The sequence below is a fragment of the Henckelia pumila genome, chromosome 1 (genome assembly GCF_033568475.1).
Source record: "Henckelia pumila isolate YLH828 chromosome 1, ASM3356847v2, whole genome shotgun sequence".
In the NCBI taxonomy this organism is placed as follows: Eukaryota; Viridiplantae; Streptophyta; class Magnoliopsida; order Lamiales; family Gesneriaceae; genus Henckelia; species Henckelia pumila.
This window is the reverse complement of record NC_133120.1, coordinates 105,906,490-105,934,196: the sequence shown is the minus strand read 5'-3', so window position 1 is coordinate 105,934,196 and position 27,707 is coordinate 105,906,490. Positions and strand designations below refer to the sequence as shown.

Sequence of the window (27,707 nt, the reverse complement as noted above, 5' to 3'; positions counted from 1 at the left end):
GAATTTAGAACATTAGTATAAACATTCACTTCAAAAGGCAAAAATATAATTACATCTGGACATTGTAAATCATGTAAATTTAAAACAATACACAAGTCAACTCACAAAAAAGGAAATGAAGAGAAGAGAAATACACAGTCTCATTTGTTAGTTGGCCCCATAATATCCAATCAAATTCAAACCAGAGTCATTTCTTATACAAGCAGGTTTTTTGTCACAAATAAATCCACTCCATGATCAAACCCTCCCAAAAAAACACAGCCATTTAGCACTGTACACAAATTACAGTATGGCAACAAATCTCTTCAACACCACAGCTAACGCATGCAAAGCGTCCCCTTTATCACAATAGATATCCCCTTCCTAGCTTAGTTTCATGTCCACAACACGGAGGAAAACATTCCGACAATCCACCAAGCTAACAAAAAGCGACCAGTCCAATGATTTTTTTATCACTCAAACAAACATAATCGATCATACGGATAGGACGCCAAGGGTAAATAACAGAAAGTACGCGGCTTTGATGCTTTTAGAATTGAAGAGACTATGATCTTTCTTTAGTTGGAACAGCAAAATCCCATTATCTTAGGATGTAGCCTTCCGCTTTTCTTCAAGAATCAAACCCTCTTTAAGTGCAATTTGTGCGTCGTTCTCCCTCCCTAAAGCGAAAAGAGCAGATGCTTGTAAATATGATGCTAAATGCCAAACGGGAGATATAACCTGCGCTTGCACTGCATCATTGAGGGCCTCCTGTGGCATCTCACTCATGAGATAAGACAAACTACGACGGGCAAAAACAGTGGGGGAGACCATTGTTCCAACTTCAATAAACTGAAAAGAAACATAACCGAGAGGCAGCTTTAATTTAGATGATTAGAAGTAAAGGGCCTAGCATTTATCGTCGTACTAAAAGCTATAGCTTGATAGTGATTTTGCAACTAAAGTCTGTTAAACAGTACGATAGTGTTGTGCCACAGGAAAATTGTAGCTCCTTGATAGTAAATAATCAAGTAAAAGCATAGTTGTCAATGCAGGGATAGAATCATGAACCACTAAAGATCTAACCTGTGAGTAACATTCAATTGCAACCTTAAAATCTTTATGACGGAATGCGGCATCACCCTTTTTCTTCGAGTTCAAAGTCTCCTGCATTTGATTGGTCCACATCTGGAACGAAAGCTGTGTGAAGAAAGTAAACGTTTATCAGTGAGACAGATGAGAGGAAACATTACAGTGATGCTAAACAGAAACAAACCTCGGTTGCTGCTCCTTCATCGTCTTTGTAACCTATTTTTTCTAATATCTCTTGTATGGCAGTTAAATCCATTCTCAGGCATGCTTCACCAAGTGCTGATAGAGGCATAGCACCCTGAGGGATACCCATCAGTACATGAGAAGGAACCTGTAAACGAAATGAATTAAATACTTAAATGATTCACCAAGTGCTGATAGAGGCATAGCCCCTCCACCATGTAGAGAATAGTAATTCGAATTCAAGCAACCAATGGCTTCAAAACTTTCCTAATTTTTTTTGTTTCTAATCTATATTATGCCTTTGACCATGTCATATACCTCTTCATAAATTTTTGGGAAAATGACACATATCACCCTGTGAAATCCTGTGTTTGCTGATAACCTCTTATGAAAGTTTTTTGAGCTAGTAGCCCCTGTGATTCTAGTTCTGTAGAATACACACCCCTTCCGGCTAAAAAATGACTAACTTCCCATAAATGACTTTTTATGAATTCTTTTATCACCCTTTATTGAACATTTAAATTAAAACATCAATGCATTAACTTATATTTTCAATTAAGTTTATTTATGCAATCACTTAATTAATTTAAATATTAAATTTTATTTAAAAAATAATTAAACTTATTACTTAATTTATTGTAATACTATAATTTACTATTAAAAAATATTTCGCGTATGACAAATATTAAGTTAAAATAATTATATATAATTTTCATAGTTCTTTAACTAAAATTTGACTATGTTATTCAATAATTATAGAATTATAAAACAAAATTAATTTAATTATTTATTTAATTAGGGGTATTTTTGTCATATTTTTAGCTGAAAAGAGTGTGTATGCTACAGATGTAGAATCACAAAGGGATATTAAATTTTTTTAAAGATTTTCATTTGAGGTCAAAGGACTGATATTCACCTAAGCAAATATGTAGTATGTTGAAAGATTATTCTTTCACTGCACAACCGTTGTCTTCTAGTATGAACTTCAGGAAGATATTTCACCAAATACTAGACCATATGCCCATAAAGCGTTAGAGAAGAACCAACCTCGGTTTCCTTCTGAAGAGGAGATAGTGCAGCAACTAGTGATTTTGGATTTGGCCTCTCCCGGGGTTCATATTGCAGACATCTTGACGCTAGACGTACCAACTCGGTTCCATCATCATTTGAAAATTCACCTTCCAAGCAAGAATCTGTTAGCATTTGAAGATTCCGGTCTTTTATCAAATCAAGGGCCTGTCACCACTCACCAATCAAAAAGATTGTTAGGTGACAATAAATGAGTGAGGCAACTTTGCAGAAGTCAGTGATTTTGGGGATAAAATAAAGTGATTCAGATTTAAGAACAGCTTGAGGCACGATCCATCAGGTCAAGAATGCTCAAGTAAAGTTGTCACGATCCATGTTTTGGGGAGCACAATTAAGTTGATATTATCAGTCAAACTCGGACAACAAAATTCAATTTTAATAAAAAAAACATCTTGTACTGTGAAGGCTACATGAGTTATTTGGCGACACAACAAAGAAAGTACATAAGCAAGATAAAAGGAAATAGGATTCATTGATGTTTATTGACTTCAGTTCTTACTAGCTTGTGCCAGGGTTCTTACTGGCTTACACTAGGGGATTCTTCTAGTAAAAGGATTCTATCCTTGGCTGGGATATTTCTCAGATTATATTTCATATTTCGTATTAGTAAACCTGATTTCCTTTACTATTAGTTATTATTTGCAGAATTGAATGTGTTGGGTGATTTAGATCCTAACATATCGAAATGTTATAAGTGCATCGCCATTGGCATGCATCACTGCCCTGTAAATGAATGTGGTTGTGTTGGTGCACTTGGATAGTCATCAAAAAAGAAGAGGTGGAATGACAATAGGTAATAACGACTTTCAACCTAGATAGATTTGAAACTTTTATTTCTGGTTGACTGACAAGTGGCATATTTGTCATGAGCTGGTTACCATACTTATTTACCAACATAAACTATCTTGAGACATCAAAATTAACATGGATAGACTTACGTGACTTGGTGGAATGTGTTTTCCACTGAGGAGGTCAAGTAAAAGTGTGCCAAAGCTGTACATTACGCTTTCCGGGGTTACTCTCCCTGAAAATTTAGAACATTATAAATAGCTTCAGTGAAATCATAGAAAACAGAAAGAAGTTAATATCAATAATGATGACAAACATCAAAAGGATAGAGACATATTCACAGAATGCAAGAGAATATAGTGCCGAGAGCAAAGAGAACTGGTCAACATGAAAACAATTCCATCATACAAATTAACTCAACTGGTTCAAAAAATTCACAGACTATCTTTTTTATCCACCAAAACATGGAATGCTAAATAACATTCGCTTGAAACCATGTTATGAACCCGATTTAAATGAAGAAATTCAATATAGAATATATATATCCCAGAGCAAGCTCTGTAAACCCTAGCAAAATTGCTAGTAACTCCCTAGCCAAAGCTAGTTACAAATTAAGATTGGCATGGGATGGAGATTTCGCTTCAATTAGAATATACATTTCTGGATATCATATTTGTTAGATATATTAGTTGGTAGTCTTAATAAGTCATAAAATTGCGTTTTTATCCATTAAGCTTTTAAATTTACCTGTTGCCATTACTTTGTACTAGTACTCGGATGCACGCAACTTGTATAATATATTTTTTAATGAAAAACAAAAAAAATAAATAAATGGTGAAATAAAAAATACAAAAATGAAGTTTCCGTATATAAAATATCTACAAAATGGCAAACAAAAAAGTAAATGTGACATTTTCGTAATTAAATAGCTATCAAAGGACAAAAAATATTGGACATATCAAAGTACCAAAGTCTCATTCATGCTTAATACGGTATGTTAAATTACATTATGGTAATTCTGACATTGAAATGACGGGCCATGACACTAAAAGATCTCAAGTTTAAAAATATAGATATAGATATAGATATAGTATAGATATAAGCACCATACTTGTACGCGGGTAGTTATGGATTTCTATTCAATTCAAAAAAATGAGTTTTTCTACTCACTTTAACCGGATTTATAGAGATGTTCAGAAACATAGTAGGCACAGTCCCAGAGAGCTTAACAGATGAAGGAAAGGCAAAAATGGGTCATCATATACAAGCAGTTTATACTGGATATCATTAAGAAATCCCTTTATTGGATTTCCATATTGTCAAAACAGAGTGATCCATTTTTTTTTTCAGAATTACAATCTGATACTCTCTGGCTATGTCACAAACTTATATTATTTAATCAAAGAGATCACCAAGGGAATCAAAATTTTCAAGAATCATCATGTCAGAAAGTACAGGCAGGGAACTAAATTCAACCCAAACAAGAAAGAAGAAATAAAACTGAACACGAAAAAAATACTTACAGATAAACCGGATTGCCCTCCAATAAAACCTTAAAGGGAATATTTATTTCTGAAGTCCTCTATGTTTTACCCTCTGTGTGTGAACTAGAGTCAGATCTATGTGTGTTATAGAGAATAAATTAATTTTAAAATATGAAAGACTTGCTTCGGCATCTGTATAATATTTCAAATCTTCTACCCTCTAAAGTCCTTGCTACCATGCATGAGTGGAAAAAATCAGCCATCAACTACAACTTAAGAATACCTTTAATTGTGACTATACATCTGCTTATGACAATGAGAGATCAAGAATGTAAAGCCTCAGCTTTCATCAGGCAACAGATCAGCAATTTTGAGACTAGCAGTCTAGCAGATCTCGAAGATCCAACCTTAACTGACACTCTAACAGAGAAAACACTCCATTTATCAACCTTGTGTCCTCTATATGGCATCCTTTTTATTCAAACAAACGCCTGCAACTGAGGCACGCTAATTAAACTGCTTCAGGAGAATCCACCTTTTCTAACGTCATTAAGCACAGTGGATTAGTTACTCCCCCATCATATGAAGAGAAACCTCATCTCAGAGGTAACAGGTGCAAGTCAACAAATAAAATTAATTTTTGACATACTAAAAGAAGATATTCTGGTAACAAAGACTGAAATCATAATAAGGGTATGAAATTTGTGCCTCGCAAAAGAAGATATGCCTGCTTGGTTATCTTCAATAGACTTAAGTCACAAAAAGGCTAACTGGCAAGAAATAGTAGCAAATTCACTCACCTGTTCAAGGAAATTCCAAAGACCAAAGGTTGAGGAACATTTATGCACTTACACAGAAGATAGTTTATCTAAACTGATTTTCCCCTATATTAGAATTGCAAGCCGAGTAACAGTAAGATTATTGGCCATGATGAGTGAACTAATACTATACACCAAAATACAAGCACAAAACCACACAGACACATGCAGTATAATCCCGTGTTATACAGTTCGAGCGGTGATAAATATTTTCAAAGTGAGATTTGTTACCGGTCCTCAGGTACTCTGGAGGAGTAAATGCCAAATTTGTACTGTAACTTTTTCCATCTCTACTGTTCTTCATCAAACCGAAGCATGACAGTCTAGGATTGGCATCCTATAACAGATTAAATTCCCAAACAGAATCAACGGCATGTTTGTGCTGATGGCTGTCTTGTGTACATAAATGGGAAATTAGGAACTTCATACTTACATCATCAAAGACTACTCTGTAGGCATTAAGATCATGATAAAGAGCACGCCCTTTACTTGTGCAATATTCTAACGCTTGCGCAAGATATAATGCGACCCTCAATCGCATTGCCCACTTCATCGGCTGTGTTTCCCCTGAAAACATAGAAGTGAGACATATCAATTTGACAATGGGGAGATTCAACATCTAAATTAAACTAAATGAGAACAAACAGATTAGGAAAGCAAATTGAAGTGTAAATTAAGCAGCAAATATCTTGTTTTTTCTTGGAAGTATGAGCAAAAAATGTTGGGAAGAAAATTTAAAATATAGATCATAGCCGTTTTGTAGGTCTAAGAAGCACAACCTATATACAGTTTTTGGCCTGGATTTTATGAGGCAATGATCTAGGCAGATAGCAAAATAGAAATATGTCTAAATACAAAATAAGGCTATGATTTAAGTAACCAAGAAAGGGGAACGTGCGAAAATTATCATTTTTAAATGGACGGAAATCACTCCATATTCCTCTCAAAAAAGAAATCACTCCATATAAATAGAAAGGAGATCAACATGCACAAGAAATTGGTTACGTTCCGCAAAGAGAAATTCAATTAAGAGAAGAATTATTCAAACAACAGTACAACACATCACCCCGTTGTAGTAACGACCACTTACACAATGGTGTGAATAATTTAGAACTTTGGTTGGATACATGATTATCAAATGTAATATACTCACAATGAAATAGATGTTTTGCAAGTGTTTCATTGGGCATAAATTCAGCAACCAGCAACCTCTCATCACCTTCACAGCAGCAACCAAGTAAGTTCGCCATTCTATTATTCCGGAGTTGACCAACAGCTCTTGCTTCTTCCTAAGGATTTCATTATGGAACTTTTTCAATTAAAATCAAAGCAAGTATATAAATCGTGATCTAGAAGGCTAAGAGAAAATCAAAGAAGTTCTACAATTCATGAAACAACTCCTCGAGAAGAGTGAAAACACACATCTCACTTCCTGAATCTCTGGAAGAATCAAGTGAAATATATAGTCCAAGCCTCCAAACATCAATATGAGATAAATGTGAGGAAACAGAAGGAGAGACACTTCAAAGGAGAAACAGGAACTAATAAAGACCATGGAGATGCAAGTGGTGTCAACTCACCAAAAACTGCCTTGGATCAGGCCAAGCAGACCTGTTAAAGCGTTTGACAGCTATCCGCCTCTGGTTCTCCAATTTCCCCTTATAAACCACATTTGGAGCTTTCTCCCCATGTTCTGAAACTATGTTTGGTACAGCAAATCCAGATGTAGCTGTCTTGAGTTGTTCAATTGAGTATTCACGAAATGCAGGCAAATCACTGATTTCACTTTTATCGTCAGTTTCTGCAACAAATAAAAATAAGTCAAACTCAGTTTCTTCACAAGTTAAGAGGAAGAACACATATCTATGACAAACCAGCATTATTAGCTTCATGGCCCCGCCCATCACTTTCGGAGGTAAAACAACATGAGGTGAGCTTGGAACAATGGCAGCCCATCGTAACCCGACAACTAGGACAGGAACAGGAACAAGACTTCAAAATTCCTCGTAGCCAAAAGCCACTTTTTTAGCTCAGAGGTCATCCATCTGACTCCATGCACCAGATGTATATTTAGTAGGTTACTCTATACAAAATTAAGATGCATAAATAAATACAATAATTGGTGTCCACCAAGAAATGAACAGAAATATCAGCTTCTAGATACATCCAAATAAGTTTCTAATAACGACTAACTAAGGACTTGCACTAAGGAATCAGCAGCTTAGTTTGTGAGAAAGTTGAATGCACAAATCTACAACTGATTAACTAACTAACTAGTTCAATAAACGATGAATGCAAAGTTAGATAATCATAATTCATAAACCCAGAAGAAAAAGTTCCACAATTCATACAAAATCATATTAGTTTAGCATCTTCAGTATGTGCGATAAAACAATATAAACTCGCAAAAAAACCATATACATTTCCAAATTGTAGCCATAAACAAGGAAAGAGCTCAAATAATCAGTTCAATCATGATTTACAAGTCAACATAAAGCACACAATGTAAGGATCAAGAAAATTACTTTAAGGAAAGAATCAAATCTGGGAAAACTCACGGAGACCAAATCAACATTTTTGAATCCAAAAGCTTGCAGCTGTCACCAGTACCGCTCAAAAATACTTCCTTTTTCAGCTATATCAAGTCAACAATTCACCTAACGCACATTAAACATACTCGGTCATTCAAAGTCAATTCCACGAACCCAAGAAAAAAAATCCAACCAAACCCACCATCCCCCAAAAGTACAGAGCAAACTGAAAAATTTCAGAAAGAGCCCATCTCAAGTAAATCAAAAAGAAAAAAACAAATCAAAACCCATTTCCAGAATGCACGATTTCAAGAAACTCAAACCAAGACCAAGAGTATCGAGAAAAAGGGAACCTTAAAAACGGTTTCTTGGCCAAGCTAGCTTTGGTCAGAGCACAAAGCCAACAACTGATGTTATCAGCGTGTATGTATCTTAGTTTACAGAAGAAAATTGCATCGCGTTTGTTCGAGTAGAGCCTGAAACGAAAGATCAGCAAGTGTAAACGATCTAGGGGTATATGTATAGACAGGTAAACAGAAAAAACATACAGATAGACATATACACGGCATATATAATAGATACAGATAGATACCCACAAATGTGTTGTGTACTTGGGAGAGTGTCTTTGTGCTATTAATGCAGATCCATTCCGAGCGTGTTGCGCTTAAATGCTTTTGATTTTGCTAATTTCCCCCATTATCCACCGACATCATTTGCATTTTATTTTGTTTTTGCCAAATTTTATGTTGTGTTATTTGGTATCCACTTAGAGGTGTTATCGAGCCGAGCTGCTCGTACTCGAGTAGCACATTACTTGAGCTCGAGCTCGAGCTCGATCGAGTAAAAAAATATGAGCTCGAGCTCGAGCTCGGTTGTAGTTCGAGTACTCCAGTTTTTATATTATATATATATATATAAATTAAAATAAATAAATAAATAAATAAATAAATATTATATTATATTATATATATTATAAAATATATAAATATAATAAATTAAATAAATTAAATTAAATATTATAAATAAATATATAAATATTATAAATAAATTAATATATAAATATAATATAATATTATATATATTATATTCATATTTATATTATTTTTTAATATATATATATATGGGGCTTATCGAGTAGCTCGCGAGCTACTCGATCACATAGTTTCAAAGCTCGACTCGAACTCGGTCAAATCGAGCTCGAGTCGAGCTTTGACCGAGCTACTCGCGAGTTGCTCACGAGTATATCGGCTCGTTTACACCGCTACCACTGCCCCATGTTATCAAAAATTTACACTTAAAAGGATATTTATTCTGCTCATTCAGTTGTCATTCATTTTATGTTCAAGCATTATATTTGACACCATAGTTAATTTAATTATTATTGTTATTGATTAATTAAAATATAAACTAATCTAACCAATTTGTGCTCTTAAATCATGTCCGATATTATTTAATGCATTTTTTTTTATCTCAAATGTCAACAAAAGCAGTTGTAAGAAAATCTCAATATATAACTAAACAAAAAAAACATATGATGATTACATATACATTATATTTTAATGCAGATATGATTTATATACAGTGACTTTATATATTGATGTATATATTATATTTTTTTTATCAATGATATATATTACATATATTTGTTATATAAAAAAAATTCCCTGCCACCGCTATTTTTCTACGATGTTGGATAAATTTCTGGATTCACACAAGTCCATGTATTAAATTAGAAGTGGGTTGTTGCTTGTTACAATCAAATCAAAAAAAAATTCAATATATATTATATAATTTAATAATCATAGTGGGCTTCGGACAAGACAATCGGCCCAACTTCATCTCAGTTCCCTAAAATTTCTGTCGACTTGATTTTTGATTTGAGATTTGAATCACAGAGAGAAAGTATTGTAGTAAATTTTTTAAAATAAAATTTAGTGTAAATTATTAATTGACAATTCAAAAGCTATTTGTATATTTTAAATATAATATAATATTCATTGACATGATATTTTAATAACTACTTTGAGATTAAAAAACAAATGCATAAAGTTAAGCTTCATAATTAATAAATAGAAAAAAAAATATGAGCTCGAATACACACTTTATTTCAAGTTGAATTTGAAGTTAAAATTTTTCAATTTTTAAGTTTCAAGTTCCTTGATGTAATTATTTGATTAAATCATAATACATTTCGATTTTAATTTAATCTTACTTAATAGCTCCACATTGATCGGTTATTATGTTTAGTATTTTTCTTATTATTTAGGCAAATCAAGCATTGAATCAAAGTTGAAAGGAATGAAAATTGAAAACATAAAATTAAAAAAAATTAATTATCCTATCTGAAATTAATTTTAATTATAATTACAGGGTACTTAATTAATTACACCATAAATACTAAATTGTATCATCATCATCATTTAGTCGTCACCTCACTTTAATTCAAAAGCTCAACAAAATTTACCATTTCATCTAACTTTTGTCGTTATCTTACAGCCCCTTTCGCCAAACTCACCCTTCCCCGCACTCTCCTACGCTCCAAATCTAGGTTTTCGTCTCACTTTCTCCATTTTTTCCTCGCCACGACATCGAGTGTGGTTGGAGGCCTGTTGAATCTGAGTGCAAATTTGAGGACTAGACGGCTGTGAATTTTCGACATTTACAGAGTAAGGTTTGATGTGGGTTCTTGGCATTCCGTTTCACCTCAAGATTCGACCTTTTTTAGTTCCTCTGTTTTCATTTTAGTTTCTTTGTCAGGATGAGACCTGAAATCTCTAGTTTCTTGTTTTACTTAACTCCTGTATGCAATTGATGAAAAACCCATGTTAAACCCTTGTTGAAATTCCGGTTTTCCTGATGTGGCTTTCTAATTCATGCTGTGCTTTCTGTTTGTCTCTTTTTCGGTTTGTTTTTTCAGGGATTTTTTCGGATTTGGTGAGTGAGTTTCAGATTTTTCGAATACATGGTATAAAGGGCGAAGGAGCTGTTTTGAGGTGAACTATTTTGGGAAAAAATTGAATCTTTACTGTGATTTTTTTACCAAGTAAATGCATGGATGGAAGAGAAGGAATTGCATATCAAGGCCCAGCTTCATATTACTTTAATAGAGGTGGAGTCGGTGGATCTGATGGTTCCGGTTCTGGACCAAATGGACATGGTGCTGGTGGTGGCTCAGCCATGGCACAGGCTCGTGAAATACACCCCACACCTGTTTTCAAAAATCTTTCGAATCCCAACATCGCGATGCATCCAAATATAGGTGTTAATGGTAGTGCTGTAAGTGGTTCTGCTTTCCATGTTGAGAACTCATCACCCAATTTTACTCATGGCATCACTATGTCTATGGTGCCTGTTGCGCCGCCAAGTGGTGAAACTGTGAAGAAGAAGAGGGGTAGGCCTAGGAAATATGCTCCAGATAAGTCTAATATGTCTTTAGGATTGTCACCTTTGTCAGCTCCCACACCTCGATTCGACGAGATAAGCCCTTCTGAAAAAAGACGGAGAGGGCGACCACCTGGCAGTGGATGGAAGCAGCAGCTTGCTCCTCTTGGTATTTTTTTTAATTGTAGTTGATTACAATTTTATATATCTAAATCTCTGATGATTGCTGGATGCAGTGCATTAGCTTTTTAGCGCAAGAAGAGTTGATAGTGTGACATATATTAGTGTGCCCTTCTATGGCCAAAAATTCAGTATTATGGTTATCTAATAGTAATATTTAAAAGAAAAATCACCGTCATTGAACCTTTCCTCAGGAAAGGTAAGAAGAGGTGACCTCAGAGAGCAAAGATTAGTTTGTTACTGGATCTGAACCCTTGACCTTGATTTGAATGCTAATTTGTTGCTGTAAAAGGAGTCCTTGAGGAATAGAATGGACCTTAACCCGTTTAGTGCTTTATGAAGTTTCCACAATCTGCATTTGCAACTTTAATCAGTGTCAGCTACTTAACGCATAAAAAGTAAGCTTTTTCTTTATTTTTGTCCTGATATTCCTATAAGAGTTTGGAGTTCCTCACTTGTTATATTGATGTCACAATTGTGGTGTCCTGTGTGTAAATTTCACTGCTTGATTTGTCACGCCCTTAATGTTTCTGATTTCTAAGTTATTCAAATTCTCTCCTCCACTCCCAACCACCATGAAAAGAAAAACAACTGTAAATTCTTATTTATTTAGACATGAAATTGGGAAATATTGGTCTTTTTTCTTCTTTTTGTGGCTGTGAGAACATTTATCTTAAATAAAAATTTTGACCAGGTGAATGGATGAACAGCACAGTTGGGCTAGCTTTTACACCGCATGTTATACATGTTGGAGTTGGAGAGGTAAGTTATTTCTTAAGTTTCAATTATCTTATCAATTCTGGTTCTGTAAGCACATACTTGATACGGACATGTTACTATTACACTTTTAACACGCAAGAGTACATTTGTTTTAGTAGACTTGCAGCAAGATAATTTATTCCTCTCCCTGCAGGATGTCGCCGCAAAAATATTGGCATTTGCACAACAGAGACCAAGAGCTTTATGCATCTTGTCTGCTAATGGATCAGTTTCTTCAGTAACATTACGCCAGCCTAGTACTTCTGCTGGCACTGTCACTTATGAGGTTAAAACCATCTTGATCCTTCATCTTTCATGTGCTGCTGTATTTTGAAAGCTTTGGAAACTCATTTCTTTCATCAGTTCTGTTAATATAATAAATTTTTTGCCACTAGATACCTTCTGTTACAAGTTATCATGTGTTTTCACGACCTGTCATCACATCTTAATGTCCGAGCTAGTTATGTGTGATCAATGTTATTTATATTGTTGCGGTCGTGGGGTCACTAATTTTGCATCTATTTGCCCCTTATGAAGGTGATCATTATTTTCTTGGTTAATACGTTTTGTATTAAATAGTAAAGAGCTAATTTCTTCGTGGAGATTTCAGAGTGTGATGTTTGGCCTTACCTAGCATAACATCAATATTTGTTTGTTGAATTGTGTTAAACGATTTGGTGCCCACTGCCCAGCAAATCCTTAATCTTTGGAGGTGTGGATGTTTTGGAAGAACCAAAACTCTCTTGTGTAACCCTGATCAGCAGGGTGGTATCGTATTTTAAAATAGACCGAGTAATTCTTAATGGAAACATGTCCGATAAAAGTGTTCCTTTTGTCTTCAATCGGTATTTATTATCTCCTCAAGTTATTTGTTACTCCCTCAATGTACCCTGTAGTATTCTTGGATTTGAAAATTATGATGTTGATTTTTTTTTAAATGGACTGTGCTGATTTTCGACCTGATACAATGCTCTACATAAAGGGCCAGACTACTCAAATGAATTTAACCAAACTCCATTCATAGCCACACCATTTAGCAGCAAATCTATCATGTAATTTGGGGTTTGGTTTCCCAAGTGTTTGAGGGATTTTATCATGTTGAAAGTGATGAACTTTTTGCAATATGGATTCATGCTACTAAATAGGCAATCTGTAAGGATATAATATCTAATGGTATTGTAATGCATCACATTAAGTCATTGCCTGTTCTAAAATATAAACAAAATGGCTTGTTATTTCTCTTAGGGCCGGTTCCAAATACTATGCTTGTCTGGTTCATACTTACTCGCTGAAAGTGGCGGTCCTCGCAATAGAACCGGTGGACTAAGCATTTCCATTTGCAACCCTGATGGGCGTATGATTGGTGGAGCCATAGGCGGTAGACTCATTGCAGCAAATCCAGTGCAGGTATTCATTTGATTTTACTGGATTTGTGTGTTCACCGGTTGAATTCCTTTGCACCCTTTATATGACTTTATATTGCTATTTTGAAAAAATTTATGCAGGTGGTGGCATGCAGTTTTGTATATGGTAGCACTAAAGCAAAGAACAAAGCTGAGTCAGAGACAAAAGATGAAAATTATCTGCTAGAAGAGTCTGCTGAGAAGTCATTAACATCAGATACCGCTGCTCCAAGTCATCCTAATTCTGGCGCGAGTCTTTGGCCACAGGGATCACGTTTGGACGTAAAAAATTCTCAGCTTGATTTCGACCTGATGGACGGATGACGATATTTGCTACAATCAGCACTTGGCATTTTTTGTATATATGTGTTTGTTGCAAATGAACGACATCTGGAATCTGCCGACTCTGACTCACCGTGCAAACAATTTCTGGAATTTGATGGTGAGTTTGTCCTAACATATGTTGTAACGAAAGTTTTCTTTCTAGGTTCTTGAGGAGCTGCAATGCTAGAGGATTTTATTGTTGTTGGGAAGTAAAAGAAGGTATTTAACTGATATTTATGTTAAGAGTATCGTTGTCTATTCCTGTTGTAAGAAAAAAACTCAAGTCCAGAACTATTTGTCGATGTATTTTAGCTTTTGTTTTCTCGGATATGTTTTCAATGCTTTTTAACAATCTTCTAAAAGTCGCCAAGAGTGACAAAACTTTGATCTATCGAGATCAAGTTTCAGGTTTTATAAGTTTGAATGAGTTTAATGTGAGTTAAAATGTGAAAATTTGTTTTTAATTTTTAATTTTTATTAAAATTTTAATTATGGCCTACCATTACATAGACTAAATAACACACATAAAATAAATTTAAAAGTAATATACAAATTTCTCAAATGTATAAAAGCAAACAAATCTAAATATTATAATTTTTGTAGTGTCTTTAGTTACGTCTAAATTTCTAAATATTGTCCAATTCTTTTTCAGATACTAATTCAATCTCATCTTCAGTGAAGAAAATTGTTTTTTTAAAAAAAGTTTTTAATTGACATTTTTTAAAAAATTATTAATTAATTTACTTTTTTGAAAAGAAAAAAAAATCAGGTTCAATCGCGATTAAACACCTTTAACGTTGTGATAAATTTAAAATTGATCTTCTTAATCGCAATTAAAAACGTTTAATGATGTGATAAATTAAAAGTTGATATTTCTCCCCGCTTTTACCCGCATAGTAGTGTTTTTATCATGTTTTACATTTTTAATCTCGTTTAATCCAGGTTTACTCCCATTTTCTAAGAACAATGCTGCTTCTTTTTCTTTTTTCTTTTTTTTTTTTTTGTGTGAAAAAACTTTTCATTACTCGATGCTTTTTTTAGAACAATGGTTTTTAGATATGCAAAATTCGCTGTATCAAGAAAGGAAACCAAACTATGCTGGTAAACTGATATTGGTACCCTATTCTTAATCCTCGTCAAAAGATCTTTTGAGGGCTAAAAAGTAAAAGGAAAAGGGGATCAATGGTGTATATATGAGACGCTAAATTCAAATCGATACAATACAATTCTCCTTCAACACAAGCAATATGCTTATGCTTATTCGCACACATGCAATGAGTAATTAACAGCGCACTATTGAGTGACAAATGGAAACTGGTCGTGCTCAAGCCTTCTCCAAGAGCTTCTTTATATCCTTCTGCAAAATTGAACGTGAAACCGATTATTTTTTCAGCAGTCGAATTGAGATAAAATAACGTTTTTATATAGTTCAAACTACCAGGCTAGAAGCGCGACCGTAGTTACCTCTATGCTTGAAGGAGATGTGGTGGGAGCGTAACGATCGACAACACGACCCTCCTTGTCGATAAGGAATTTGGAGAAATTCCATTTGATACCGTCTCCAAAAAGGCCACCTTTGACAGACTTCATGTACTTGTATATGGGAGCAGCATTGGAGCCATTTACCTCGATCTGAAGTCAATAACATAACATGATTAAATTCGAGGTTTCTGGAAAAATCTTTATCGCAGTGAGGCGATCTCATGTTTCTATATTATACCTTGTCGAAAATGGGATACTCGGCCTTGAAGCGAGTACAAGCAAACTCCTGAATTTGTTCATTGGTGCCAGGCTCCTGCGAGCCAAACTGATTGCAGGGAAATGCCAGTATCTCCAAACCTGAGAATTATGTTTACAATTTCTTGATGATCAATAAAAACCGATGAACGCCTCTGAAGACTGCAAGATTCTCCATGAGCAAATTAAGAAAACCGATTTTGATGTGTTCCATAGAAATAAAACTACAAAAATAAATATCCAGCAGACTAATATCAAAGATCGTGCAAATAAAACCAAAACAAACCTTGATCCTTGTATTTGTCATAAACCTTCGTCAACTCGGTGTAGTTTGTATTGGTTAGGCCACTACATCAAAATCAAAATCAAAATCTACACCAACTCATAGTATAATTATTTGCCGTTCATTTTTTTTAGGTGACAATTGACATGGTTGACTTTTTTCATTAAAAATGATGCATCATCCAAATGTAGTCAGCATAATTACGGTAAGAAAAAATAAGCTGCAATTAGAGCTTAGAATTTCGCTGTAAAGCTAACATTTAATATCTTAATTTTTACAAGGCTAATTAAATGATAGATGTGAAGTTCTACGCATAATTGTGAAGTTTTTAAAGGCAAATAAGTTGCATAGAGAAACCAAAGTAAAAAAAATACCATTGTGAAGCAACATTAACAATGAGCAGCACCTTTCCCTTGTAAATACCCAAATTAACATCATCCCCTTTACCATCCTGAAACCATCAACTTTCAATCAATAAAAAAAAAAACCACCAGTCTGCAAATATCAAAAAGATATGTTTTTTGGGCATTGAAAAACTCCAGAGAGCTGAAAACCAAGAAGCAAGTACCTTGACGGTGAAATCATGGATCGACTGAGGCGCGCTTGATTGGCTGGCCATCGCTACGATCTGTTCCAAAGCCCAGAAAAAAAAAAACAGTAACTTTCCTGTGAATCGAAATGGGCAGGCTTCAGAATTGAAGGAAAGAACTTTGGGGGGGTCGATGAGATTAGGGTTGGCAAGAATTCAAAAGCCTCCAAGAAGAGACTAAATATAGGGAAAGTGCATAGTTTTTGGCGAATTTAATGACTCGCAAACTGTCTCCTTGTGCATGCAATGGCAGCAAAGGGAAGATGCTTGGTGAATACGTGGCGGAGCCTACGCACGCCACGTGGCATCACGGTGCCCAATAGTCGTCCTGGGTGTGGAAGCATTGAAGGTGTTTCCGATGTTCTAGATGAATCCCAGTCTCTGTTCAAACCTTTTTCTTTTGGATTTATTTATTGGGTAATACTACGTGTACACAGAATCTTACACGTTGGATTACACATGAGATTTAAAATTACATAATTATCCTTGCACTTTATTTGGAAAAAATCTTTCAAAAATGCATGTAAGATAATCATGTAATTTTAAGTCTCATGTGTAACACAACGTGTAAGAATGTGTACACGTAGAATTATCCTTATTTATTAGGTGATTGTTGATGGTCTAACTTTTCTGCCTACTTTCTAGTTTATTTAAGAAGCAGTTTGTATTTGGTTTGGCCTTCATTCATTATAAATCAATAATGGAAGTATGAACCGAGCAGCGTATAAGTTACGTACCTTATTTAAATAACTCTCGTTTGTGATTGGTGTTCTAAATCGTGTTACATTTTGCTCAAACAAATTTTGTTTACGCAAATTATTAAAAATTAAATGCACGAAACAACACGTATAAATAAAATACTATTAATAAATGATAAAACATCAATTCATCTATTAAAGAAAGAAAAAAGAGAAAATAAATTGTATCTGAGCATGATGAATAATTAAAACAATATTTTGATGATTTTTTAATTAAAAATAAATGAATCATGTATTTTATCAATTATTTATTTTATTTTGTTCATTGTTTAGTGTGTTTAATTTTTAATAATTTGTATAAACATGGCTTGTCTGAGTAAACTTTAACACAATTTAGAGCACTAAGTAAAAGTCGTTTGATCAAGTGTTGGAGAGCTCGATTCAAGTTCCTCCTCCGCTGGAGACTATTACTATGTTTTCCTTGTTGGAGAGCCAAATATATGAACCGAGATGTTCTGCTTTGTACTATCAAGAGTGTTGTGGTTATTTTATTTTATTTTATTTTTTTAAGATAACAAACCATTCATTCAGCAGAACTCAAATCAGTTACAATAATATTAGACAACCAACAAGGTAAAACACCATTAAATCATTCAAAGTTTAAAGACGATGAGAGTGCATGTCGAGCAAGACAATGAGCCATTGCATTTGATGATCTTCGCATATGAAGCAACGATATAAAAACTCGAATTTTTAAAGCTAAAACATCATTTGGACTAATATCTTTTTTCAGCTGAGTTACTGCTTGAACCGTCTAAAATAAGTTTGAAAAAATATAAACATTGGCAAAACCAATGAAAACAAAAATCCATTCCAAATCGGATAGTAGTCAATTCCGTTAAAATTAGTTTTATCACTTGTACGGGAAATTTTTTTTGTTTTATATGCTTATGTTATTGAGTTTTGATATTTTATATTGTTCACTTTTAGATTCAGTTTGGATGCATAAACTTGTAACTTTAAAAAAATATTTAAATATGAGCGGTTTTATTTTAAAAAAACGATTATGGCGTTTGAATAAATGTTGAAAAATTACTTTTATTTAAATTTAAAATATAAGCGAAAGTCCAAAAAACTATAAATTTAGTTTTTGAAAAAAAAAACACTAGTTGAAGTGCTTTTTTAAAATGATTTTTGTAACTAAACAAAAAAAATTTTAAGAAAAGTGTTTTTTAATATAATAAATAAAAATCATCTAGTTTTTTCAACCAAACGGGCTTTTGGTATGATATCATTGTTTTTTTTGCAATCTTAATCATTTTTTCTCATTTGGTGCAAACATGGAACAGATAAAGTGATGATGTGTAATATCTATTGTCTATTTAAAAGAACTAAAAGTGCCAAAAATAAAAATATATACATATAAGAGGAAAATTGAAATTTGATAAAATTAAAAAAGTAAACATACAGTTTTCCAAAAAAAGCGAACATTTTTTAACGATCTATATTTTATATAATGATATAAAGCACAAAAAATTTATAATATTATTAAAAATTTTACGTTTGTTAAAACACGCCTTCATTAAATAGTGAATGATGGTATTATAGATTAACCTTAATTTGTTCAAAATCAAAATACATTGAAACCATTTTCGCTAAAAGTAAATAAATAAATTAATTAAGGCGTGTACAATTTTTTTTTTTAGTTTTTTTTTTGGTTTTTTTTTTAACAAAAAATATATAATATCGACTCGAGTATGTTATGATTGGCTAACTGCTAAGACAAAAACTTGAAAAAAAAAAAAAATAAATGAAAAATCCTTCACAAAATCAAAAGAAAATAGTCATCTTCCTCGTCGACTCGGCCATTCTCGAGGCTGCAAAATGAGACTAAAAGTGTTTGCAGATCGAATGTCCCAACCTTCACGAGCGGTGATTATTTTCTGCAAGTAATTTTCTTTTACTATTTTTAGTTCCAGCGATTTTTTTATGCTCTTTTAAATTAATATAGTGTTCTTTTAATTTGGGGTTTTTTTTGGAAGCTATATGATTCATTTAGAACATGATACTGATATGGGATTTTTTCAAGATTAAATGGGATTGATTTTGAAGAGGTGAAGACGGACATTTCTAAACGCCAGCATTTAACTCCTGAATTTAGAGGTTTTTGTAGTTTTTTGCTTCACCTCTTCTACTTGCACTGGTTTGGATAAGTAACCTTTTCTGCAATTATGTTTTCTCTTGATTATTTTGTGGCAGAAATAAATCCCATGAAACAAGTACCTGCAATAGTCGATGGAAGGTTCAAGCTTTTCGAGAGGTACCCTCGATTTCTGGATATTAATTTTATTTTGTTCTGAGATCAAGTGATTATATTTAAATTTCTGATAGTTGACCAGGATGTGTTAAAAAAATCTAATTAAAATTTTATGTTTTCACTTTTCACGATTTGAATTGGAGCTTGATTATTAACCAGTTCTGTTCCACCAACAAAAAACAGGTGTTTGCAAAGTGTTTGTTAGTGCATTAGCTTAGCCAATTACTATGATTAATGGTGCAATTTCTTTTTCTGGTTGCTCTGTCTTCGTAGGACTTGGTAGGTTCATTTTAGGAAGGTTGAGCATCATTGACTGGGAATTTTGTGAGACCTGGTTCGCTTACCATCGACACATAGGTGCAATTGTTTCTATGCTCGATGTATGTATATTATGATTTTTGAAGCAAAAATAAACTTGGGCATGCACGTCAATAGAAAGTGGTTAAGCATAAAGTTTAGAGCCTCACTGATAACCTGAAAGATAAAGATATCAACTTTGATGGTTTTTCAATGAATTGTCATTCAAAATGGTCGATCAACTAGTCAGGGACAAAGGGCGAGAGATTCGCATCAGTATACTGACATATTTTATCCGATGATGCAAAATTAACACCATGTTTTGTTTGAAGTTCATAAAATTTAGAATGCACATTTATTTAGATTGAACTTGAACAAAGCCCTATCACATATCTCATTTTACTTGGATTATGGTTCATGAAGTGTACGTTTCCCTTGCCAAATAAAATTTATTGGATACTCCGTGTCTACAACTTATTCTACCTTTTTGGAATGTTTTGCAGCCACGCAATCATGATATATTTAGCTTCTGTATTTCCTGGAGTTGCTGACCATTGGTGAGTCCATTTGATTTAAGTTTGTTACTGATGTCTATGAAATTTGTTTTGTTGCAAATAAAGTGCTGCCTGTTGCACTAGAATTAAACAAACAGATAAAATGATAGTTTGATGGGTTCTATATTCTTCTGCACTTCACCAATCAAGTTTAACTCTTTTTTGTCCCCCTAAAACACGAGTAACGTAAGATCCAATTGATCGTGTGCTTATTATCAGAATGGATAATGTTTATTATTTCTTTTACATACACGTTTAGTGCATAAATTTTATTTTTATTTTTCAAATTAATTTAATTAAGAGTTAATAAACTGACACAAAAATATTTTGTTTAATCTTTTTAAGCACACACAAAGCATGTTGATTGCTTGTGTATAATATTCTGCAACATTACTCTTTATCCTTGTAGGTATCCTGCTGATATTTTCAAAAGAGCCAAAATTCATTCGGTGTTGGATTGGCATCACTCGAATCTACGTCGTGGTGCAGGTGTTTTTATCTCTAATCCTTTCTCATCAATTTATGATTCAACTTAGGGTGTCAGATTATTTGGAGTCATAAATTGTTATGCTTTTATATTTTTATTCTTTAATACAATTAAATGGTGGTCATGAAATTCTCAAAAGTAATGAACTGCAACTAGTGCTAAATTTGAGCTGTTACATGATTCAATAAATGCCTTTCTGAGGAGAAAGCATGTAAAGGTGCTAAAGCTTATTCAAGGATATAAGAATATTTTTGCCAAAATGAAATTAAATTTTTATATTTCATTTTCCTTGCATGTATCCATGGATATATAGCTATGGGTTCTTCCAAGAAATAAGAATATTTCAACAAAGGAAACAAAGACTTAATAATTCATTCTCCTTGAACTTGCACACAAACACATGTATGTATGCTTACAAATTTTTGCATTTGCAGTTACCTATGTGCTCAATTCCACGCTTGCACCTGAGCTTGGGCTGCCTTTGAACCCAAATGCAGCAGCAGAAGCAGAGAAACTTCTTTCAGCCTCTCTTGCTAAGATCGAGTCTGTTTGGCTGAAGGGAAATGGACGCTTTCTGCTTGGAAGTTCCCAACCTTCCATAGCAGATCTTAGTTTGGTGTGTGAGATCATGCAGCTTGAGGTATAAAGACTTTTATTTCCTTGCTCTTTTTTCGAGACTCAATTAACAAGTTGATGAATTAGAAATATAGCAACCGTATCCATACTTTATTATATCTTCAATTACTCGTCAGACGCATTTATACGTATCCATTCATTCAACATTATTATTACGATTTTTTTATGCTAGATTGTCCCAAAGGCATATGGAAAATACTGAATTGCCTGTCCTCTGATATACCAAAATTTGGTATATGGAAAATTTATGTTTTTCTTTTATTTTAAGATATACCAGAATTTGGTGTACACTTTACAGATATTGTTTTTTACACATAAGTAGACACGTCATGTTAGAATCATTGGTGAATCGGGCGAATATGTTGTAAACGTATGTGCTTGAGCGTTGAAGAAACCTCTGAAGTGACAAGGTCCCATATTTATCCTTCTTTCCTCTCAGTTGCCTTGCTTCTGGGTATAGGTTGTAGCCGAGAAGGATCATGACCGAATATTAGGCCCCCATACAAGAGTGTTGAAATGGATCGATGACACGAAGAATGCAACGGCACCTCACTTTAATGAAGTACATTCAGTCCTTTTCAAAGTGAAAGAGAAGCTAAGGAGAAAGCTGTCTGATGAAGCAGAAAACAAGCTGGAGTCTTCAAAGAAAACATCGTTACATTCAAAGATCTAAATTGACTGATACAAAAAGAATCGCTGAAATATTTTTATAGTTGATCCTTGGCATGGCTTTAACTTCGAATCTGAGATCAAAATGTAATATGCTTATTGTTCTGTTGTATGAACAATTCAATAAACATTTCTGCAAACTTCATCAGAAATTTGAGCTGTTATATGATAAAATGAATAAGGTTTTCTCCATCTTAATTGCTCCTCTTTGTTTATTATCTGAGGCCAGTCTAGTAGTGTATATTTTCAGTTGGTCAAAAATAATTATTACTCAATACGATTATTAGGATATAATGTCAACGAATATTAGTTAAGATAGTGAAACTGAAACGATACAAATTTAAATACGAAAGAAATATAGTTTTATTTCAGTGTTTGAGAAAAAATTTTAAAAAGAAATATAAAGGTATCGAACTTGCAATTTTCCAAAAAGTAGATCTTTTGTGAGATGAGATAGATCAACTGATCTTACAAAAGTGATTCGTGATCCCGTTTCATAAAAATTTTTGTGCACCAAAACCAGTCTCCTTTTCCTGACACGATAGGATAGAACAATTGTTGAAGTCATGAAGACGTAATAAATTTATCCCTTCCTCTGCTGATATGAACATATATATCAAGTTGATGGAATATGTGGCCACATCTCAGATAATGATTTTAGAACAAAAACAAAAAACAAGGTAATGGATTTTAGTGACATTCAAAGCATGTTAAAAAAGGTGCAATTAGGACAAGTGTTGTGAAGGACCATGTTAGATATCAACTTCAAAAAAAAATATTTTTTTTGTCATGTAATTCGTAATTTTTTTTTTAAAATTGTAAATCACAATTAACGATTTTAGTACACTAATTTTATAATTTTAATCCTAATTCACCATAATATTGATGTGATTTCGGAAATCGATGATGTGACATCAGAAAATTGTTTATAAGACATAACATTGTTAAGATGTTTAATTCTACGTCAACAATCAGGTGAAAAAAGATCTAAAACTGAACAATGTAGATTAATAGACCAAAATTATGAACGACTATCTCGTCGAAAATTAAAAAAAAATAAAACGCAAATTAGAAGACTAAAAGATTCCAATTAAAAAGTACTTGTAGCAGTGGGAATCATTTCTCGAATATTCAAAGTTGAAAAAGTCGCACTACGCGATATTGATGTCATGAGCCCACAAATGTCATGGCATACGATTACTTTTCGAATCATCGATAGAAATACTTATTAGTCATCAATTTTCTCCAAAAGCTAAATTTATGAGGGTTTGTCGTATATCGGCCAGCAAGAACTTCAACTTCAGATTTTTGACAGCAAACTTATAATATTATTAACGAAGAACAATATCCAAAATTAGTTATAATAATTATTTACACGAAATAGTAAATTAAACAATGTTTAGAAATGTATACAAAAATTATATTAAAAAAAGAGAGATTTTGCAAATCAATATATACAACAAACTACTCAACGGTTATCCCCTTGATTTCAATAGCATCCACCACCTTAGGCCTCTTGTAATTCTTCAACAAAAGAGAGCTACAAACAACACTAACTGAAGAAGCTGCCATTGCTGCACCAGCAATCCACGGCGGTAACCTGAATCCGGTCGATGGAAAAAGCACACCGGCAGCTATTGGGATGCCTAGGACGTTATAACCCAACGCCCAAAGATAGTTGAGACGTATCCTGAAGAACGTTTTCCTCGAAAGGTCGATGGCAGTTATGACATCTTCCAAATTGCTTTTCATGAGAACAATGTCAGCCGCCTCAACTGCTATATCCGTGCCTGCACCAATTGCTACCCCAACGTCTGCAGCTACAAGTGCCGGTGAATCGTTGATTCCATCTCCTACCATTGCTACGACGTTTCCTAAAGCCTGCGCGTGGAATGCATGATTCTTTTTCATCAGATCACAAAAATGATGTATAAATGACTTGGATGGCATTCAAAAACTACAAAGTAAGAGCTATTAGAATAAGGAAAAGGACTAATGCAATTGCTACTGGAGCAAACTGAAAATCGAAAAAGAATCCAATACTTCATATTGACAGAAGTAACATCAGTGTGTGTGGCTGATCATAGCAAAATTAACATGAAACTGTACCTGCAGTTCCTTCACTTTCTCGGCTTTATGCTCCGGTTTGGCTTCAGCAATAACAATATCTATACCAACTTCCTTGGCGATTGCCTTTGCAGTTCCCCAGTTATCACCTGTCACTACCATACTCCTGACTTTCATAGACTTGAGAATGGAAACAACCTCACGAGCCCCAGGCTTCAGCGGATCAGATATAGCAAGAATTCCAACCAGCTCCTTGTCGATAGCCACGAGAATCCCAGTTTGTGCCAAGCCTTCAGTATCTGCCAGTATCTCTTCAGCATCAAGTGAAATGGGGACATTACTATCCACCATTAAGCTCTTGTTTCCCACAAGAACTTGTTTGTTTCGCACAACAGCCTTCACACCATGGCCAGTTATGGATTCGAAGTCTGAGGCTTCCGGCCAAACAGGGTACTCTTCATCCTGTCTGAATTTATTGGCATACTCAACAATTGCTTTACCTAATGGGTGCTCACTGTTTACCTGATGAATAAGATTTCGTGATTGGACTCGTGTATTTTAGCATAATGGAAGAAAAGCATTCGCAACCACCTCTCATTTCATAAAATATTCTGAAGCGAAAATGGGAGAATACCTCAGCAGCAGCCACCAGTTCATAAAATTCTTGAAGGACCCTATTTTTCAAAAGCCTAGTGTTGACAACCACTGGCTTCCCAACTGTAAGAGTTCCTGTCTTGTCGAAAACTATGCAGTTCACCTATTAACAAGAATGATCCAGTTATATAAATACAGATATTACACCAGAAACTGCACCATGTTTCCTTGGTGAATTTAATTTTCTTATATTGCCGTTAAGACATTAACATATGACAACGGAATATTATAACCTTATGAGTGCTTTCTAATGCCTGGCCGCCTTTAATTAGAACACCTTGAGAAGCACCAACTCCAGTACCAACCATAACAGCAGTTGGAGTAGCTAGGCCAAGTGCACAAGGGCATGCTATGACCATAACGGATATGCCAAACTGAAGTGCAAGCTGGAAACTATCCATGGAAGAAGGAATCCATGATGTAGGATACCACTTCAGCTCCCCAGATAAAAACCAGGCGAGCCAAGTGGCAAGTGAAAGTACTATAACCTGCGAATGGAAAACAGGCATGAACCTATTAAACATCGTCATCACCTGGAAGTTTTGAAGCAATAATTGATAAAAGCAAATAGATATCTATACATACTAAAGGAACAAAGAATTTGGAAATACGATCAGCAAATTTCTGGACTGGAGCTTTCGCCATTTGCGCTGACTCAACAAGTCGAACGATTTGAGCAAGAGCACTCTCCGATCCAACCTTTGTTGCCTTAATATGCAGCACCCCGTTTGCATTCAAAGTCCCTCCAATGACCATGTCACCTTTCCTCTTTGCTACTGGCCTAGACTCTCCAGTGACCATACTTTCATTTACATGGCTTTGGCCCCATATAACATAACCATCACAAGGCATTTTCGATCCAGGGATGATTTTCATGACATCATTTTTTTGTACTAATCGACTGTCTATTTCTACCTCATTCAACACATTTCCGTCCCTGTCTAAGGTTAAAAGGATTGCTGTATCGGGAGCCAAGTCCATGAGCTTCTCTATGGCTTCAGATGTCTTTCCCTTGGCCAGAACTTCCAAGTACTTTCCAAGTAGTATAAAGGAGATGAGCATTGAGCTGGTTTCAAAAAAGTCAGTTGACTCAAAACTAGGAGTAGCGGCAGCTCTCAAAACCGAGTAGACGGAATAAAAATAGGCAACATTTGTGCCCAATGCAATTAAGACATCCATATTTGCTGAGCCATTACGTAATGCTTTGTAAGCGCCAATATAGAATCGTCGGCCAATGATGAACTGCACCGGAGTAGAAAGTATCCATCTCAGAATTTCCCCAATGCTAAGCATGTTCACCACCTTAGCATGCAATCCACGCTTTATACCAGGGATATACATGAAAACCATGGCCATTAAAAAGACAGGAATCGTGAAAACCAGACTCCAAAGAAAGGATTTGCGGTATTGTTTGATTTCCTCATCTCGATGAGCTTCTCTTCTGCCTCCTTCAGGAAATATCTCTGCTTTATAACGTCCTGATCCAGTTGACTCTATAATCTCAATAAAATTTCTAGGTCCAGTCAAATCTGGTTGGTATGCAAGCGACAATTTTTTGAGCTCTGGATCAAAGTTCAGATCTTGAACCCCTGGAAGGGCTTGAAGAGAACGTCCAATCAATTTAATGGACTTTTCTGTGCACAATCCATCAACTAGAAGGTGAATTTTGCGCCTATCTTCGCCTGTGCTGATGAGCATGGCCTCGAATCCAGTACTTTCTACTGCTTCCAAGATTTGGTTGTATGTCAAGATCTTTGGATCATAATGGACTTCAGCCTCTTCAGTTGCTAATGCAACTTGTGCTCTCAGTACACCAGGCAAAGCTTGCAAACCGGATTCCACAGTGGTGGAACAAGAAGTGCATGACATCCCTTTGATCCAAATACGGCATACTTGAGAAGATTTCTCATTGATCTCCTCAATAATCAACATGGCTTCAAATCCCACATCTTCGATTGCCTCACGGATGGTTTCCTCCTGGACGTTGCGACATTTGAATTTGATGGTTATTGATTCCACAATACTCACAGTATCCATCATGATTAAAAATTAATAAATTTTGCAATCCAACTTTTTATAACAACAGAATTGAAACATCATTCATAGATTCACAACTATAAAAAGACTTTTTTTTTTATCAACTTAAAGAAGAATACCCGGACCCCATAAAATTATTCCTATTCTCTGCAAACAAACAGTCACAAAATGATGGTAAAAAAGAAATTCAAGAAAAACGACATTCAAAACATCACTCACATTTACAAAAAGAGGGTAAAACATGACTTGGGCCCGGTTGTTCAAGACATCAACCGCCGCCTCCTTGATTCCGGGAAGGCGTTTGACGGCCTTCTCCACCGAGCCGGCGCAGGCGGAGCACGTCATTCCGGTGACTGAGAAAAGGGCCTTCGCTTCCGATCCTTGCATGGATTTTTCAACGTCTGACGATGCATTTACACCTCTAGGATACTTGGGCATCGAAGGGTAGTGTGGATGGGGAGACAAATCCCCGCTCTTCTTCCTTATACATGCAAGTGATAGAAACTTGTCGGAGGCCATGAAAGACTCTTAATTCTTGATCGGTAAGCGTTATCCCTTTGGTTCGATTGAGGGTTTTTGGATATAATTCAGTTGAGTAATTATATATATAGGATTAAATTGGAGCATCTCGCTCTTATTCATTCACGATTACGAACGCGTACGTTAAAGT

General features: G+C 34.6%; 5 protein-coding genes across 15 annotated transcripts; 2 read left to right on the top strand and 3 right to left on the bottom strand.

Annotated features, from left to right (window-relative positions):
* Positions 1-41: 41 nt before the first annotated feature.
* On the bottom strand, positions 42-8,658 carry LOC140876118 (serine/threonine-protein kinase BSK7-like). 9 transcript variants are annotated; one of them, XM_073279988.1, is made up of 13 exons: positions 8,562-8,658; positions 8,319-8,441; positions 7,960-8,091; positions 7,309-7,517; positions 7,015-7,235; positions 6,588-6,723; positions 5,868-6,001; positions 5,666-5,771; positions 3,282-3,367; positions 2,302-2,490; positions 1,256-1,402; positions 1,066-1,179; positions 42-831 (listed from the first exon to the last, which is right to left on the bottom strand). In XM_073279988.1, the coding sequence occupies exons 4-13, from the start codon at positions 7,388-7,390 to the stop codon at positions 586-588; spliced, it is 1,461 nt and encodes a 486-aa protein (XP_073136089.1). In that variant the 5' UTR covers positions 7,391-7,517; positions 7,960-8,091; positions 8,319-8,441; positions 8,562-8,658; the 3' UTR covers positions 42-585. The 9 variants fall into 9 exon arrangements, with proteins under 9 accessions (XP_073136089.1, XP_073136091.1, XP_073136093.1 ...); XM_073279990.1 differs by having other exon boundaries at positions 8,558-8,635; XM_073279992.1 differs by lacking the exon at positions 8,562-8,658 and adding an exon at positions 8,528-8,546.
* Positions 8,659-10,418: 1,760 nt separating this feature from the next.
* LOC140875150 (AT-hook motif nuclear-localized protein 5-like) lies at positions 10,419-14,342 on the top strand. 2 transcript variants are annotated; one of them, XM_073278712.1, is made up of 6 exons: positions 10,419-10,631; positions 10,883-11,515; positions 12,221-12,288; positions 12,440-12,571; positions 13,531-13,692; positions 13,791-14,342. In XM_073278712.1, the coding sequence occupies exons 2-6, from the start codon at positions 11,017-11,019 to the stop codon at positions 14,010-14,012; spliced, it is 1,083 nt and encodes a 360-aa protein (XP_073134813.1). In that variant the 5' UTR covers positions 10,419-10,631; positions 10,883-11,016; the 3' UTR covers positions 14,013-14,342. The 2 variants fall into 2 exon arrangements, with proteins under 2 accessions (XP_073134813.1, XP_073134814.1); XM_073278713.1 differs by having other exon boundaries at positions 10,419-10,636.
* Positions 14,343-15,175: 833 nt separating this feature from the next.
* LOC140875152 (probable phospholipid hydroperoxide glutathione peroxidase) lies at positions 15,176-16,968 on the bottom strand. Of its 2 annotated transcripts, XM_073278715.1 has the most exons (6): positions 16,601-16,968; positions 16,407-16,483; positions 16,036-16,097; positions 15,733-15,851; positions 15,477-15,644; positions 15,176-15,369 (listed from the first exon to the last, which is right to left on the bottom strand). In XM_073278715.1, exons 1-6 carry the CDS (start codon positions 16,649-16,651, stop codon positions 15,337-15,339), a joined length of 510 nt encoding a protein of 169 aa, XP_073134816.1. In that variant the 5' UTR covers positions 16,652-16,968; the 3' UTR covers positions 15,176-15,336. The 2 variants fall into 2 exon arrangements, with proteins under 2 accessions (XP_073134816.1, XP_073134817.1); XM_073278716.1 differs by lacking the exon at positions 16,036-16,097 and having other exon boundaries at positions 16,601-16,661.
* A 2,151-nt stretch (positions 16,969-19,119) lies between these two features.
* Positions 19,120-22,464, top strand: LOC140875151 (glutathione S-transferase T1-like). The gene is made up of 7 exons (XM_073278714.1): positions 19,120-19,268; positions 19,409-19,482; positions 19,579-19,639; positions 20,437-20,490; positions 20,897-20,976; positions 21,409-21,614; positions 22,071-22,464. Exons 1-7 carry the CDS (start codon positions 19,204-19,206, stop codon positions 22,281-22,283), a joined length of 753 nt encoding a protein of 250 aa, XP_073134815.1. The 5' UTR covers positions 19,120-19,203; the 3' UTR covers positions 22,284-22,464.
* A 1,197-nt stretch (positions 22,465-23,661) lies between these two features.
* On the bottom strand, positions 23,662-27,707 carry LOC140874594 (probable copper-transporting ATPase HMA5). Its single transcript, XM_073277908.1, has 6 exons — positions 27,257-27,707; positions 25,586-26,977; positions 25,234-25,488; positions 24,981-25,103; positions 24,389-24,868; positions 23,662-24,160 (listed from the first exon to the last, which is right to left on the bottom strand). Exons 1-6 carry the CDS (start codon positions 27,554-27,556, stop codon positions 23,744-23,746), a joined length of 2,967 nt encoding a protein of 988 aa, XP_073134009.1. The 5' UTR covers positions 27,557-27,707; the 3' UTR covers positions 23,662-23,743.

What these genes read in the sequence shown, in the direction of transcription:
- LOC140875151 (XM_073278714.1), top strand. Translation starts at nt 19,204, where the DNA reads ATGAGACTAAAAGTGTTTGCAGATCGAATGTCCCAACCTTCACGAGCG. An exon ending in GCGGTGATTATTTTCTGCAA is followed by an intron (nt 19,269 to 19,408) that starts GTAATTTTCTTT and finishes GATTTTTTCAAG; the next exon opens with ATTAAATGGGATTGATTTTG. An exon ending in TTTAACTCCTGAATTTAGAG is followed by an intron (nt 19,483 to 19,578) that starts GTTTTTGTAGTT and finishes ATTTTGTGGCAG; the next exon opens with AAATAAATCCCATGAAACAA.
- LOC140876118 (XM_073279988.1), bottom strand. Translation starts at nt 7,390, where the DNA reads ATGGGCTGCCATTGTTCCAAGCTCACCTCATGTTGTTTTACCTCCGAA. An exon ending in TGCAAAACATCTATTTCATT is followed by an intron (nt 6,002 to 6,587) that starts GTGAGTATATTA and finishes CTATGTTTTCAG; the next exon opens with GGGAAACACAGCCGATGAAG. An exon ending in ACAGAGTAGTCTTTGATGAT is followed by an intron (nt 5,772 to 5,867) that starts GTAAGTATGAAG and finishes AATCTGTTATAG; the next exon opens with GATGCCAATCCTAGACTGTC.
- LOC140875152 (XM_073278715.1), bottom strand. Translation starts at nt 16,651, where the DNA reads ATGGCCAGCCAATCAAGCGCGCCTCAGTCGATCCATGATTTCACCGTC. An exon ending in TCCATGATTTCACCGTCAAG is followed by an intron (nt 16,484 to 16,600) that starts GTACTTGCTTCT and finishes TGATGGTTTCAG; the next exon opens with GATGGTAAAGGGGATGATGT. An exon ending in TGACAAATACAAGGATCAAG is followed by an intron (nt 15,852 to 16,035) that starts GTTTGTTTTGGT and finishes CATAATTCTCAG; the next exon opens with GTTTGGAGATACTGGCATTT.
- LOC140875150 (XM_073278712.1), top strand. Translation starts at nt 11,017, where the DNA reads ATGGATGGAAGAGAAGGAATTGCATATCAAGGCCCAGCTTCATATTAC. An exon ending in GCAGCAGCTTGCTCCTCTTG is followed by an intron (nt 11,516 to 12,220) that starts GTATTTTTTTTA and finishes AATTTTGACCAG; the next exon opens with GTGAATGGATGAACAGCACA. An exon ending in CTGGCACTGTCACTTATGAG is followed by an intron (nt 12,572 to 13,530) that starts GTTAAAACCATC and finishes TATTTCTCTTAG; the next exon opens with GGCCGGTTCCAAATACTATG.
- LOC140874594 (XM_073277908.1), bottom strand. Translation starts at nt 27,556, where the DNA reads ATGGCCTCCGACAAGTTTCTATCACTTGCATGTATAAGGAAGAAGAGC. An exon ending in CATTAGAAAGCACTCATAAG is followed by an intron (nt 25,104 to 25,233) that starts GTTATAATATTC and finishes TCTTGTTAATAG; the next exon opens with GTGAACTGCATAGTTTTCGA. An exon ending in AACTGGTGGCTGCTGCTGAG is followed by an intron (nt 24,869 to 24,980) that starts GTATTCTCCCAT and finishes CTTATTCATCAG; the next exon opens with GTAAACAGTGAGCACCCATT.